This window comes from Mus caroli, unplaced genomic scaffold (assembly GCF_978045245.1).
Source record: "Mus caroli unplaced genomic scaffold, Mus_caroli_1 scaffold_1, whole genome shotgun sequence".
Classification (NCBI taxonomy): Eukaryota; Metazoa; Chordata; class Mammalia; order Rodentia; family Muridae; genus Mus; species Mus caroli.
The window spans coordinates 182,741,181-182,757,193 of record NW_028227256.1 but is presented as its reverse complement, the minus strand read 5'-3'; the positions used below and the strand labels follow the sequence as shown (position 1 = coordinate 182,757,193).

The following is a 16,013-nucleotide window of genomic DNA, read 5'->3' as shown; positions in this document are numbered from 1 at the left end:
GGTCATCAGAACTCATAGCAAGCACTCTTTTTTTGTTGTTTTTTTTTTTTTTTTTTCGAGACAGGGTTTCTCTGTGTAGCCCTGGCTGTCCTGGGACTCATTCTGTAGTCCAGGCTGGCCTCGAACTCAGAAATTCGCCTGCCTCTGCTTCCCGAGTGCTGGGATTAAAGGCGTGCGCCACCACGCCCAGCGATAGCAAGCACTCTTACCCACTGTGACCATATCGCTGGCCTGACAAATTGTACCTTTGAAAAATTGTCCCTGTAGTGTTTTAAAGTTAAGGGGAAATAATATTTGACATTCATGGTATTTTGCTTTATTTAGCATGCTTAATAGTCCTCCTCTGAGAACTGGAGAGATGGTTTAGTGGCTAAGAGTGCTGGCTGCTCTTCCATAAAAGCTGGGTTCAATTCTCAGCACCCACTCAGTGATCACGACCACCGATAATACGTAACTCTAGTTCCACAGAGGCTCTGCTGCCGCCATGGGCACCAAACACATGAAGTGCCGTGCATACATGCAGGCAAAACACATACACATGAAATAAAAAGAAAGACATCTGTTTGTTTGGGTTTGGGTTTGGGTTTGGGTTTGGGTTTGGGTTTGGGTTTGGGTTTGGGTTTGGGTTTGGGTTTGGGTTTGGGTTTGGTGAGAGTGTTTCTGGCTGTCCTGGAACTTGCTCTGTAGACCAGGCTGGCCTCAAACTCAAAACTAAATAACTCTTTTAAAATAGCCCTTCCCCTTCTCTTCCTCCTCTTCTTCCTCCTCTTCTTCTTTCTCTTCTCCTCCATATTTCAAGACAGAGTCTCTATTATAGCTAGGCTTATCTTGAACTCATCCTCTTGCCCCAGCCTTATGTTTTTGGATTTTGGATGGGTGTGTTCTACCGCACTTGGCTATTTTATTTTCATTTGACATTATCCTACAAATCTACTTAAGAGCACATCTGGATCTTTCACAAAGTGTTGGGTCAACCAAAAGGGGTGACTTGGAGGAATCTGACCCAAGGCAGCTTGTTTCCTTGGCTAGACCTCACGATGTAGCGTCACTGCCATTTCCTCCCTCTTTTCTTCTGTTCCTGAAGAGTGCTTGAAGAAAGTGTAAGTTTCATTATGGATAATTTCACATGCCAAACAGTCCATCTGTCAGGGGTCTTTGAGAAGCCAGGTCTCCATGAAGTTAATACGGAGGGCAGAGCTGCATTGCTCATTATGCAAGGCTCGAGCCAAGAAGCAGACCTCTGCTTGGGTTCTCTGCCAGAATTGACAGTCCTGCAAGCAAGTGGTTGTTATTAAATGGAAGTGCAGTTGGTGTCTGCTTGAGTTTTTCTGTCCCTTAAACAGGAACATGTCTTATCTTTTTAAACAGTTGTTCCGAGAAGTACGAATAATGAAGATACTGAACCATCCTAACATAGGTAAGAAACCTATACATACATACAAGCAGTGACAGAGTTTCCTGCATTGAAAGACATTCGAATGTGTACGGTTTTACTGTTGCTCTCTGTAAAGACACAAAGGTGAAGGTCAGTGGAGGTGACTCTTGGTGCTGTATCCCGGCCTGGAGGCTGGCAGCTGACTTCTGCTGCTGCTCTCCTGCTTGACATCACACATCAGTACAGCTGGGCTTCTGTACACAGTCTCCTTGTTAAATCAAAGAGTGCACGCCGCTGGCCAATAACAGAGAAGGCGTGCATATACTTGACATTAATGTACTTTTGATAGGCAAAATAATGTTGTATTTTGAAGTAAGTTAGATGCTAATTTCAATTTTACTGAATTGTTTTAGTAAGTCTTGATTTTGTCCCTCTTACAAATAAACTTATTGATCAGATAGGCTATATAAAATCACTTGATTCTAAATAGTAAAAAAAAGATTATTTTTAATCTACTTATTTTTAAACATTCTCTCTTGTATCTTTAAAGGTTTTCTCTGTCTATAGCCACTAATGTGATTGTTCCTGTGAATAATCTCCACTGTGTTAGTCAATTCTATTTTTACTAGAAGTTATTTTTAATATTACACAAACATAAGGGTTTTTTTTTCTTACCAAACATGGACATGCTATATTATCTTATTGCTGCACTATCTCTAAACTACATTCAGAGCCTGTCTTCCTGACTCTAAGCCTCCCCCTCCCCCTGCCCCTTGTTGTCATTTTGGTTTTGTTTTTTGAGACAAGTTCTCTCTAACCCTGGCTGGCCTGGAACTCACAGAAATCCACCTGCCTCTGCCTCCCAAGTGCTGGGATTAAAAGCATGTGCTAAAAACATTCCTCTTTTTTATGGCTTTTTCATCTCAAACACTGTTTTAACTCTAATAGACTGCAGGTCACTTTGTGGTAAGGTGTAAGTAGTTTCCTTGCGTGGGAGTAATGACTCTCCCATGCAAGTGACTTTTACTTTAAAGTTAGAATTACTCAGTTTAGCAAGTATTCTAATATCCTACTTACTGTTGCCTGTGGTTGCAGAAAGAACACCACCTTATGTGTCAGTTACAGAGTTATATTTCCTCTTTTTCAGTGAAACTGTTTGAAGTTATTGAAACAGAGAAGACGCTCTACTTGGTCATGGAATATGCAAGTGGGGGTAAGGAGCAGGCCCGGAGAGTGTGTCCTGTTTGATGGACACAAAGCTGCTGGCTCCTGGTAGTTCCTATAAGATCTATGCCTTCATCTCCATCTGTAGTTTACTAACATATCCTTGAATGGCCTCATCACAAAAATTCAGTTGGCCGAGTGTGAGAAGGGAACGGCAAAGGCATGCTGTGTCAGAGCTACTACTGCAGTGTGTTAGCTGGAGTTAACACTGTGAACACATATCCAGAAACAGCTGCTCTGACAGCCAGCTAGAGCATGCCTTCATTTCCTGTTCCCATTGCCCTATTATCAGCCACTCAATGCTTCATAAAATGCCATGTCCCATACTGTAGACATTGGTTTCATCAACATACATCCATTACACATTTGATTGTTCATGGCTTACTTGCATGCTGGGGTTCATTTGCATAAGTGTCATATATCTGTGTACTTCAATACAAGTGTCATTTATTGAGTACTCACTACACGCCACTGCACCGAGCACAGGCATTGTTTCATACAACCCTCACAGCATCTAAGCAGACTCTGGTTAGAAACAGACTCTTATGGGGGTAAAAAGTCTTGTTCATGTCCCTTGGTATTAAGCACCTGCTAATTATGGGGGGCTACAGCAGGGTATATTCCTAACGGTTGGATTCAGAAGCCCGAGACTATAACTTGGCAATACTGTGTAAGACTTTTTAAGCCATCCTGTAAGTGTTTAATCTACATGTGTATCTACATTTTACAGCTGATACAGTCATAGAAAATAAGTCTCTCTGCTATACTGAGGAATTATTTCAAGATTTTAGCTTAACATTAACTTTTCTAAATGATTACAGACTGCAGAAAGATATAGAGCATATAGGGATATAGATGCATAGATTCAATAGAAAATTTCAATACTCTTTGCTGTTAATGAGCTCTGCACATATGTGTTGCATGTCTACTGTTCTGTCATGGAGATGAAGATGCAGATGCATATATGGTGCAGCTGTGATGGGGTTGGGGCACCCATCAGGTCATATCAGGCAGCAGAATTCAAACAAGGCTGACGGGCTTACATGTCATTTGTAGGTAAGTGCCAAGGTGTGTGAGGACATGAGAGAGCAGAGGAACACTCATAGTACACATAGTACACACATAATAACTCATAGTACACATAGTACACACATAACAATTCATAGTACACATGGTATACACATAACAACTCATAGCACACATGGTACACACATAACAACTCATAGTACACATGGTACACACATAACAACTCATAGTACACATAGTGCACACATAACAACTCATAGTACACATAGTGCACACATAACAACTCATAGCACACATGGTACACACATAACAACTCATAGTACACATGGTACACACATAACAACTCATAGTACACAGAGTGTACAAATAACTCATAGTACACATGGTACACACATAACAACTCATAGTACACAGAGTGTACAAATAACTCATAGTACACAGAGTGCACACACATAACTCATAGTACACAGAGTGCACACATAACAACTCATAGTACACAGAGTGCACACATAACAACACATAGTACACATATAACAACACATAGTACACAGAGTGCACACATAACTCATAGTACACAGAGTGCACACATAACACATAGTACACAGAGTGCACACATAACTCAGGGTACACATGGTACACACATAACAACTCATAGTACACACATAACAACTCATAGTACACAGAGTGCACACATAACAACTCATAGTACACAGAGTGCACACATAACTCATAGTACACAGAGTGCACACATAACAACTCATAGTACACAGAGTGCACACATAACAACACATAGTACACATATAACAACACATAGTACACAGAGTGCACACATAACTCATAGTACACAGAGTGCACACATAACTCATAGTACACAGAGTGCACACATAACTCATAGTACACAGAGTGCACACATAACAACACATAGTACACATATAACAACACATAGTACACAGAGTGCACACATAACTCATAGTACACAGAGTGCACACATAACTCATAGTACACAGAGTGCACACATAACAACTCATAGTACACAGAGTACACACATAACTCAGGGTACACATGGTACACACATAACAACTCATAGTACACACATAACAACTCATAGTACACATGGTACACACTTAACAACTCATAGTACAGGAAGGAAGGACGGATGGAGTTGGACCAGGCTGTGTGATGGAATTTAAGAGAATGTTTGTGACTACTGTGTAATGGAGTCCGCACATCAAAGCCAAATGTGCCTTTGCCCTGCCCTGTGGCTTCCCTTCATTAGAATGTGTAATAAAGAGTTGACTATTCCATGTAACTTTGGAAGTAGAGAACGCATTTTCTTGGTTATTTAAAAAGTTTTTATAAGTCATAAATTGCTACAGATTTTCAATTCCACATGTAATTCTTTTCCTATTTCTGTGTTAGTTTGTGACTTGTATGAACAGCAGAAAATGGTGGATCAAATGATTCTTGAAAAGAAAAGCCAAAACTTGGCATTGTATATATTGTTAATCAAAATCAATGTGTATTTACTGCCTGCTTTGCCTTTCTGATTCAGGTGAAGTCTTTGATTACTTAGTTGCCCACGGAAGAATGAAAGAGAAAGAGGCCCGTGCCAAATTCAGGCAGGTATGGAAAGTGTTTCTCAACTTCGTTTGGCTGACATTCTTAGTGATGTGCGCTGGGTTCTATCACAAACAACTTTGAGAGAATATGGGATTTTTTAAAAGAAAAACTCTTCCGTCCACTTTTTAAGACTGGAAAATTCCTAAAACAGAAACCCATTTTTTTCCAGAATTTCACCTTAAAATAGTAATTGCACATGGTTATTTTGAAATAAAAATGAATGGTAACGTTTTATACATTAGACCCAGAGTTTACCTTTGAGTCTTGAAATCTCAGAGCAGACCGAGGCAGAGAAGAAGTGCTCAGTCCTGTACGTAGCCAGGAGCTGTTACCAAGTCCTGCCAGCATCAAGTCCTGTGCATCACTGTACTAGTCTCTCCTATGAGTAAATATATGTTCGTTTTAAAAGTCACTCAAGAAAGAATATGGTCAGTTTCATTGAGCCGTGTGTGTGTGTGTGTGTGTGTGTGTGTGTGTGTGTGTGAGTGAGTGTGAGTGAGTGAGGAAAGGGCAAGTGTGGCAGGAGACGGAGGTCGGATGCTCACACTTCCAGGTTAGCATCCTGACTTACTGTAGACAGGACAAACGGAGGGGAGGAGATTCCTTTCTATAAAAATTGTTTTAGGAAAAAAACTTGCATATAAAAAAATTGCACACCAAAGTTTACTGGACCAAAGTCTGTTCATGTCAGTGAACTTGTGCACAGTTAGAGGAGCCCGTCAGGACTGAAGCTGCGAGGCGTCACACTGCGAGCAGTTCACACTGTCACTGTCGAATACATCTCTATGCACTTACCCACATCCAAAAACGAAGCCTTCCCGGCACAGGTAGAACTAGAAAAGGTTGTCTTTGTTTCCTTCAGGACCCATGTCCTGTGCCTGCACCAAGTCTTTCTCATCTCCTATGTCTCACCTTTCTCCTTCTCTTTTCTCTGTGTGCCTACAAGTACATTTGTTTACATATGTGCATATATTACATATACACATAGATCCAGAACATGAGGGAGAACACGTGCAGTTTCCTTAGATTGTGTGAATTTTATACATCCATTTCCTTGTAAATGTTATCATTTTAATATTAATATTATATTTTTATATACCAAATTTTCATTAACTATTGGTCTGTTGTTGGACAACTAGGCTGAAAAAAATAAGGTATACTTTATAAATTATATAGAAATGACTAATGAATTGTGAATTGTCCATAAAATATACTGAAGAAAGCTTCAGCAATGTATCATCTCCCAGACTTGCCCTTAAGGGTTTAAGAATTTCTATTTTAAAGTAGTTTAGCTCTTCATCTGTGAATGCTACACCGATTCTGTAGTTGAAACTATTCTGCAAACAGTCTGAGCAGCATTTCATGGGGGCTAACTCACTGAGTAGTCCTCATCACTGAGAATGAAGACAGCCTGCTTCACTTTGTGACCTGACCTTCCAAAGTGATTGGAGTGGCTTTGTTTTATAAGTCTCTGTTATTCAGGTAGATTCCTGTAGTTATCCATAGTAGGTGGGGGGCCTATGACATGGCTCAGGGAACAAAGGATTTAACACACACACACACACACACACACACACACCATAGCATTGGGGCTGCAGAGGTGGGCTCAGCATCAGCTGTAAAAGTGTGCTTCCTGCTTCCAGAGGGCCCAGTTTAATTCCCTGCACCCACATAGTAGCTCACAAGCATCTGAACCTCTAGTTCCAGGGGACCCCATGCCCTTTCTGGCCTCTGTGAGCATTGTACACATGCAGCACACAGACATAAATGCAGACAAAACACCTACTTATATAAAAGGAAAATAAATCTTAGTTTTAAAATTACAATATTGATTAAAAGGTCAAGGCTACTACTTAAGAGAAGAAGAATTCCTGACCAATTTATAAATCATTGCAAAGCTATTCCATAGCACATGTGGAGCCTGAGTCAGTGCAGGCCTGCTTATAAATCCTGTTCTCCAGGTCCACAATGGAAGGGTCATAGAGACGTTCCTGAATCCTGCTTGTGAGGATGTTCTCAGGTGCCAGAGTCTGCTGTGGGCCAGATGAAACTTGGGTTTATGAATGACGGCTCATGTGATGAGCCAGAAGCCACAGTGTCTTGTTGGCAAGTGTGTGACACTGCAAATGCCCCTGTTGGACACTAGCTCCGAGGTCATGCTCTGTGGGAAGAACACGTGCTTCATACAGCATTCTCTTATGTTAGTGTCCATTGTCAAAACCTCAGGAAGAGTCTTATTCCAGAAATGTCTAGAAACTAGTTATATAGAAATGATCCTGTCGGGTGTGAACTCATGGTCTCTGGCCACACTTGGTAGCCAGAACACTGTAGCATACAAGTATGTGGCCTATACAAGACAACACTGTTACCTATAGAGTATATCCAGGAAACTCTACACGCAGATTGGTCTTGTGACATATAGACATAAGAGAGCGAAAGTCAACTCTTAGAACCCTTTGAAGCAAGATGCTCCAGAACTTACAAGTGTTGACTGTTCTGTTCTGCTGTGTGTAGGGACTCATACTGTGTGAAGATGCTCACAGCGAGGTCATGCTGCCCCAAACATTTAGTGTCTGTGCAGTCAGTGCTTGTTCTTATAGAATCCAGAGTCGTCTACCAAGCTGTCTCCCAAAGCTGGATTCTGTCAGCTCTATGAATATTATCCTCCCTCATCATTAACACAGCTCGTCGCTTTACCCCCGTTCCCCCATGCCAACAATCTCCGTTGCTCCTGTCCATCAGGCATGCATACCCTCCGCCAAGGGCCCCTCCCCAAGAAGCCTTTCTGATGGCAGTCATCCTTTCCCTAGCCCCTCACTTCCCTGCACCTCTCCTCTGTGATTCTGCCTGGATGGCAGTCACTCACTCTCCCCTCTTAATGAAGCGGTAAGCTCTGTAGTGGTCATGTTTGCACTCCCCTGGGAACAAGCACATAGCAGGTACTCAATAAACTGACTTGATTAAAATGAATTTCATTGAGGTAGTTATTCATTGTGTGTTGGTAGTTTTGTTTTTTAAATCCGTGTCTTGTCATGGAGCCATTTTGACACACACACAGCTTCCTAACACTGGAGTGCCACTTTCACTGTGCTTTGGATCCTTCCCTTCATTCTAGTAACACAGTGGACTTCATGCCACTGTTAGACTGCGGAAATCTCCCTTCTGTCTCCATCTGTGAATGGCTAACCTGCATCCACACTGGATTCACATTTAACCGACCCCGCAGCTCGCACTAAAATGATCATCCTTTGAGGCACCAGTTATAATTACACATACAGGGTAGCTCCTTACCGATTGCTGTAGAGGTCTTGTATCTGAGGCCTTTCCATTGATGGGCACTTCCCTCTCTGGCCTTTATCTCAGAGACCTACACACTAGTTAAGGGCTATGGCTGCAGAATGTATGTGCACTGCACAGTGCTTTGCCCAGTGAAACTGGGGGCAAGTGTAAGATAACTTGTATCTCATTTCTTGATTATTTGTTTTCTTTTTGAGAGTTAGCTTTTTCCCTATTTCTTTATATTTGAGCAGAAAATATGAGATGTTGTTAAATATTTGACAGATTAGTTCTTGATAAGTTAAGGGACTTAAGCAAATGTGATGTCATCCCAGATCACTTTGCTTTAACTCCAGTCAGCCATCTTGGATGCTAGTTTATGTGCCAGCCTTGTAGTAAACCCTTGTTCTAAACTACAAAGGAGGGTCTGGAGAGATGGCTCAGTGCTTAAGAGCACTGACTGCTCTTCCAGAGGTCCTGAGTTCAGTTCCAGCACCCACATGGTAGCTTACAACCATCTGTAATGGGATCCGATGCCCTTTCCTTGTGTGTGTCTGAAGACAGCTACAGTGTACTCACATGCATAAAATAAATCTTAAAAAAAAAAAAAAAAAAAAACTGGGCTGGTGAGATGGCTCAGTGGGTAAGAGCACCCGACTGCTCTTCCGAAGGTCCAGAGTTCAAATCCCAGCAACCACATGGTGGCTCACAACCATCTGTAACGAGATCTGGCGCCCTCTTCTGGAGTGTCTGAAAGACAGCTACAGTGTACTTACATATAATAAATAAATAAATCTTTTTAAAAAAATTTAAAAAAAAAAACTACAAATGATATACTTTGACTCATGTAAGTTGAAATTTAACTTGTATAAAGAATTTCCATAAATGTTGACCCAAAAAAATGGTGGTATGTTTTCTCCAAAAAAATATTACATCCCACATTTAAATGCTTTATCTCTTTAATAAGCATAGTTTTCTAAACTAAAGAAATCATGAAATTGCTATTATTTTTAAAATCAAAGTTAATACTTTATCCAAATTGAAAATGATAAATATTAAAATTAAGTAATCAAAAAATAATTTTGAATTTTTATCCAAATATTTCTTTTAGATTGTATCTGCTGTACAGTATTGTCACCAAAAATGCATTGTTCACCGTGATCTTAAGGTAAGCTACTGCTTTTAAAATTAAAATCTTAATTATGAAAATATGTAATAATAAGGGGGCTGGGGAGAAGGCTTGATAAATAAGGGCATTTGCTGTGCTAGCATGAAGAGGCTACTTACCCACTTCCTTTGTTTCATTCATAGCTCAACAACTCATTTTTATATTTAAAAAAATCACGTTCAACAACTGTGTGTTCAGTCCGTCCAGGGGAGAGAGAATTCCCATCTATCCCTGGACAGAGACCTCACATTGCACACTGGTCTCTTTGGGGGCACTGTGGTTACTCAGAGTTCCATCTAGACCAGCGGTTCTCAACCTGTGAGTTGTGACCCTCTGGAGGTCCAATGACCCTTTCACAGGGGTGACATATTAGATATCTGATGTTTACATTAGGATTCAGACAGTAGTAAAATCACAGTTATGAAGTTGCAGTGAAAATAATTTTATGGTTGGGGGCCACCACAGCATGAGGAGCTGTATTAAAGGGCAGGTTAGGAACTACTACTGTTTTAGAAGTTTCTAGATAAACTAGGTATGTCCACCCTACTACAGATGGCCAAGGAGACTTGGGCCCTTATATCAGGAAGGCAGTTGTTGTTGTTTTATTTGTTCATTAGTTGGCTGGGTTTTTGGTTTCTCTCTCTTTCCTTCTTTCTTTTCTGTTTTTGTTTGGTTGTTGTTGTTGTTTTGGGGCAGGGGAGGGATGGTTAGGGGGGGTTAGGGTTGGGAGGCTTTGGCTTGGGTTTGGGTTTGGGGTTTTTGAGACAGGATTTTACTGTGTGGCTAGCCCAGGCTGACCTGGAACTTGCAATCTAGCTGCCTTAGGTCCCCAGGCTGAGATTATAGGCATGTGCATGGCCTGGGCCAGTGTCCCCACAGGCCTCCCCAAGTAACTCTTAACTCTGTTAAGTTGACAGTTGACACTAGCCACCACTGTTGTAGTTAGACTTTTCACAAGTGTAGGAGAAGCTAGACCACCATAAAAGAAAAAGAAGGAGCGGAGACCTGGAGGCGGGAGACACGTGGCAGGTTCTCCAGTGAAGCACAAGGTCCTCTGATTTCATCTCCATCAGTTTCCCCCTTTGTGGACTCTGGCTGAGCACATCTACAAACCGACCTGTAGCTTTATTGGTCTATTTATTCATCAGTTGGAAATAGAATTTGAAATGAAGCATTCACAAAGCAAGTGTTCATTAAGTTGCTTGTGTTTATAGAAGACATTTCCATTTTTTATCTTTGGGCAATTGTTTTAGAAGAGCCTCTCAAACATGGGAGCAGAGTCTCTGCTTCCTACAGAACATGACTCTAGACAGAACTCTACTTTTAGAACAGCAAGCGTTGCTGAAAATAAAGTCTGTGGGAGCCAAACTGTTCCAGTTTGTTTCCTTTCACTAAGCATTCTATAAGAGGGGATGTAGGGCTGAGTGAAGGAGTCAGAGAGCCTGCAGCAATCGTTTTAGAAAGACCCTGGAGCTTAGCATCAACTAAGAAAATGGTGCTCCCCTGGCTGAGTGTGGCTTAAGTCTGAGGCGAAGCAGTGATTTCAGTGTGTGTTCCTTAGCTGAGGTCCTGGTGAGGTACAGTTCCAAGATGCCTCTTACCAGAAAGTTAAAAACATTTAAAATAAACTTTGGGGGGAAATGTGTTTATAGCTCCTATGAGCTTTCCTTTTTGAGTGTCAAAATTCAGACTTCCACAGATGTTGTTTGGACAGTTATGCACTGCAAAATTTAATGTTACATTTTAAAATGAGAGGCATGCACAAGTGTGCTTAGAATCTGAAACAGGTATAGCATTTTTATTTTGTGTACGCTTTTTACATTGTCCTTTTTATTATTTTCCTCTTAGGCTGAAAACCTTCTCCTTGATGCTGATATGAATATTAAAATTGCTGACTTTGGTTTTAGCAATGAATTCACAGTGGGGAACAAATTGGACACATTCTGTGGAAGCCCGCCTTATGCTGCCCCCGAACTTTTCCAAGGCAAGAAGTACGACGGGCCAGAAGTGGATGTGTGGAGTCTGGGCGTCATTCTCTACACGCTGGTCAGTGGCTCGCTGCCGTTTGATGGCCAGAATCTAAAGGTATATGCTTGTTTGGTGCCGACGCCCCTTTCCGCAGGCTCTGTAACGTCAACCGCTACTTAACAACCGCTTTCCTTCTTTGTCAAAGGAACTTCGGGAGCGAGTCCTTCGAGGGAAGTACCGCATCCCCTTCTACATGTCCACAGACTGTGAGAATCTCCTGAAGAAACTCTTAGTGCTGAATCCCATAAAGCGGGGCAGCCTGGAGGTGAGTGCGCGCGCGCGCGGCGTTCTGGGTGCACTCTCAGAATGCAGTGCAGATGTTGTAGGGCCAGGGCTCACCAAAGGGTCAGTTCTCCTTGGTTCTTCGGTGAGTCGTCAAAACTGACACAATGGAGACAAAATTAACTTTTGAAGAGGATAAACCTAGACTTTGTCAGAAACTGAAAATTTGAACCCAGTTAATTCTTCACTCTCTGAAATCATGTGAAACCAAATAGAAACTTGAATACAGAAACCTACAGATCCGTGAGTAGAGCATACGGGGCAGGTGCTGTCTACTTAGCACCTGGCTGTGCCCACACAGTCTACACGGCAGCGGTTTACATGGCCTGCTGCAAGAGCTCTTGTACCCAGATCCTTCCTTACACTGTAACTAAGATAACTCAGCATCTTAAGCATCTTCCCTACCTGGGTTTTCTTTGGTATTTAAAGTTTGGGGGTGTTTGCTCCCTTGCTTGTTTGCTTGTTTGTTTTTGAATGTGTATTAGTGTTTGTATGTATGTGAATTACGTACATGCAGTACCCTCAGAGGCCTCAGAGGCCAGAAGAGGGTGATACATTCCCTAGATCTAGAGTTACAGAGGGTTGTGAGCTGCCTTGTGGGTCTGGGAACTGAACCTTAGAAAAGTGCATTTAATCTAAGACATCCCTTCAGCCCCTTCGTTTGTCGTTAGGAATACCTTGGCCCGTACTAAGAGAATGTCAGAGACTCAGTACCTCATCCGTGCCTTGGACTTTTAAAGTCTTCTCAGCCGCATTGGAAGCACAGGGGGCTCCGAGAAAGCCCTTAAGTGTGGTTAGCTTTTAGTTTAGGGTTTTTGTGGTTTTCCTCTGGGGGAGAGAAGGCATGCTAATGTTGCTGTCTGTAGTGAGCCTGTTTTTGTGTTACCATTCTTCTCAGCTTACTTCCAACCATTCATAGAAAAGCATGTGATCTCTCACAATGGAAAACCAGCCTCCTTAGATCTAAAAGGCTGGCACTTCAGTAAAATGTCACCCACCCGGTCCTGCTCTGGGGGCCACTTTTTTAAAAAAAAGATTTACTTAAATCATGTATATGTGTGTTTGTGAGTGTGTACCAATGCTGGGAGAGGCTAGAGGTGTAGGTGGGATCCGCCTGTGTCAGGAAGCCCCTTCAGCTGCGTGTCAGTAACATTCCCAGAGAGGAAGCAGCAGTGCATAGGGCAGAGTAGAAGGAACAAAGTCCCCTAGGAGACAGAGCTCACCCATCTCTATGGACCCCTGATAAAGAGAACTGCTTCCCTCAAAGACGACTCATTTACTGACCTTAATGTTGGCTAGACTAGCTAGCCAGATGTTTAGTCTTTCATTCCTGACATTAAAAGGATGAAAATGATCTAGACCTCACGGTTTAGGCCGACAAAGCCATCTCCTGAGCAGGAGGCAAGGATCACGGCCAGCCTCAGAAACTGGAGTAGCAAGTTACTCAGCCCCTCCCCGTCATTGTCACTCTGTGGCCCTTGTAGATGCCCATAGCCAAGGGGTGCAGCGTCATAGCTTCAGACAGCACTATGAAGAAATACCATAACCATGGCAACCCTTATAAAGGAAAACATTTAATTGGGGCTGGCTTACAAGTTCAGAGGTTCAGTCCATTATCATAGTGGGAAGAATGGCAGTGTCCAGGCAGACATGGTGCTGGAGACAGAGCTGAGAGTTCTACATCTTGCTCTGAAGGCAGTAGAAAGGGACTGTCTCACTCTAGATGTAGCTTGAGGAGAGTCCACCTCCAAAGTGATACACTTCCTTCAACCTACTCCAACAAGGCCATACCTCCTAACAGTGCCACTCCTATGGACACAAATTTAAACACATGGGTCTGTGGAGGTCACACCTATTCAAACCCCCACAGGAAAATAGGACAGTGGCTAAGGCCAGGCTACCTCAGCTTATGCGTGTGCCTATCTGCTCTCCAAAGTGCCCTGTGAGACAGACCGGGACCCAGATGACAGGGCCCGGATGGCAGCAGATGCGGCTGCAACTTCATTTTTATTCTATGTGAATTTTAAAATTTTATGTTTATGTGTATGTTTTGCCTGCATGGATGTCTCTGCATCATGTGCTTGCCTGGTGCCCATGGTAGCCAGCACTGGATCCCCTAGAACTGGAGTCATAGATGGTTGTGAGCCACTTGTGGGTTCCAGCCCTCTGTACCAGTTACAGTTAGTAAGCTTCACATTGTGTGTGTGTGTGTGTTGGGGGAATCTGTAAACTGGTTTTTAAAACAGCTATTTCAAAACACTCCTCTATGTATAACATAGCTTTGTAGCCAGTAGTAATTTTAGGGTGTAGTTTGCAGCATACTTTTTATAGGTCTTCTTTACATATTCCAGATACTCTCTCCTTACCTGGCTATAGCTGTTTTCTCTCACTCGGTGGACTGTCTCCACAAGATTGTCTTTAACAACCCAGGGCTGGTGTGCACAGCATCAGGTTTTGATTAGGATAATGCACACCAATACCTGTTTTCACTTTGATGTCTACCTGATTTCTGATTCTAGACCTTAATTTTTACCACCATCCTTTCCCATATTCTTTAGTTACCTGGACAGAGTAGCCTAGATTTCCATCCCCAAGATCTTCTCTTTCTGGGGTGTGGGATTTTAAAATAAATACATGACCAGAAAAAATAATTTTTTATTTATCATATATACATATATATGTATATATATACACATGTGTGTATATATATACATACACACACACACATATATATATGTATATGTGTGTATATATATATACACACACATACATACATGAAGCAAAAGTTAAAGTCAGGTTCTCATGATAAAACTTTGCGGTTTGGAAATATTCCTTTTGAAGCAATGTGAAAGGAGGATTATTTGAGCATTGCCTTGGTGAGTAGTGGATAATAGAGTTGTGATAAGATTGTGGATGACTAGAGACCCACACCTCCTGTTAGACCATTAATTACGGTACATGGAGTAAGTTTATTTGAAAGTGTCACATGATTCTTGTTGAGTGAACCAATGCACTTCACTTTGAGGAGTGGGCTGAATGTAATTCACCAGACATGACCTAGAGTTTATTTCCTAGCAAATAATGAAAGACCGATGGATGAATGTTGGTCATGAGGAAGAAGAGCTAAAGCCGTACTCTGAGCCTGAGCTTGATCTCAGCGATGCAAAAAGAATAGGTAAGTTGCTAAGTCCTGTGCGAGGCGCAGGCGCGAGCTCGTGACTACACGCAAGAGTGTTTGCTAGCACGCACTGTTTACATGTGTTGCGGTAAATCTCCAACCCAAAGAAGCCCGGGCAATGAAAACACAACTCAATATGATTACATGCTGTGCACCTAGATTGGGCAGATCTACCGCTACACTACCATCTTCCACATCTATGAGACCCCTTAGAACTTACGGTTTCTCTGGGCCAGGCGCTTCTGCTCCGCTTTCCTTCCTCCTCCTCCTCCTCTGTAGTCCTCTCCTCACCCCCTTTCTCTCCTAAAACCTTCAGCTCCACCTTCCCCTCTTTCTCTGCCCAATCATCAGCTCTCCTTTATTTATAAATTAAGGTGGGAAGAAGGTTTATAGGAAATCACTTGAGTGCTGACTCATTCCTTGTTCGCAGCCCCTCACAGGGAAACAGAATTAACATCAAATACAATTAGTCCCAGGGCTATCCGCAACAGATGTGGGACTTTAAAATTTAAAATTTAAAATATCCAACTTCCTTAGTTTGTTCTTATGTATATCTGTGATGCCGTTCAATGGTTGACAACTGTAACAAAAATTAAGATAAATTAGACAAATTTGTAACTCTTTCTTTCTGCACTCTGCACTCCCTCACTGGAAGAGTGGTCACTGTAACAATTAGCACCGAGGAGACTGAAAGGTCCAGCCAGGGTCAGGACTGGATTCTAAACTTTGAGCACATTGCCTCACCATCTCTGCTCTCATTCCTCAGCCGAGCCGACCCTCCCTGCCCCCAGTCCTCATTAAGAACCTGGTGGGAACATTGTGGAAGTCAAGCCTTC

General features: G+C 42.2%; 1 protein-coding gene across 2 annotated transcripts in view; it reads left to right on the top strand.

The window, feature by feature from the left end:
* Mark1 (microtubule affinity regulating kinase 1) overlaps window positions 1-16,013 on the top strand; it is a 108,628-nt gene that overhangs the window by 65,979 nt on the left and 26,636 nt on the right. For both annotated transcript variants that reach the window (XM_021178001.2, XM_021178077.2), the window contains exons 4-10: window positions 1,369-1,417; window positions 2,523-2,588; window positions 5,178-5,248; window positions 9,633-9,689; window positions 11,538-11,774; window positions 11,863-11,982; window positions 15,075-15,174. In XM_021178001.2, coding sequence (XP_021033660.1) covers window positions 1,369-1,417; window positions 2,523-2,588; window positions 5,178-5,248; window positions 9,633-9,689; window positions 11,538-11,774; window positions 11,863-11,982; window positions 15,075-15,174 — 700 coding nt within the window. The remainder of the gene's footprint in view (window positions 1-1,368; window positions 1,418-2,522; window positions 2,589-5,177; window positions 5,249-9,632; window positions 9,690-11,537; window positions 11,775-11,862; window positions 11,983-15,074; window positions 15,175-16,013) is intronic.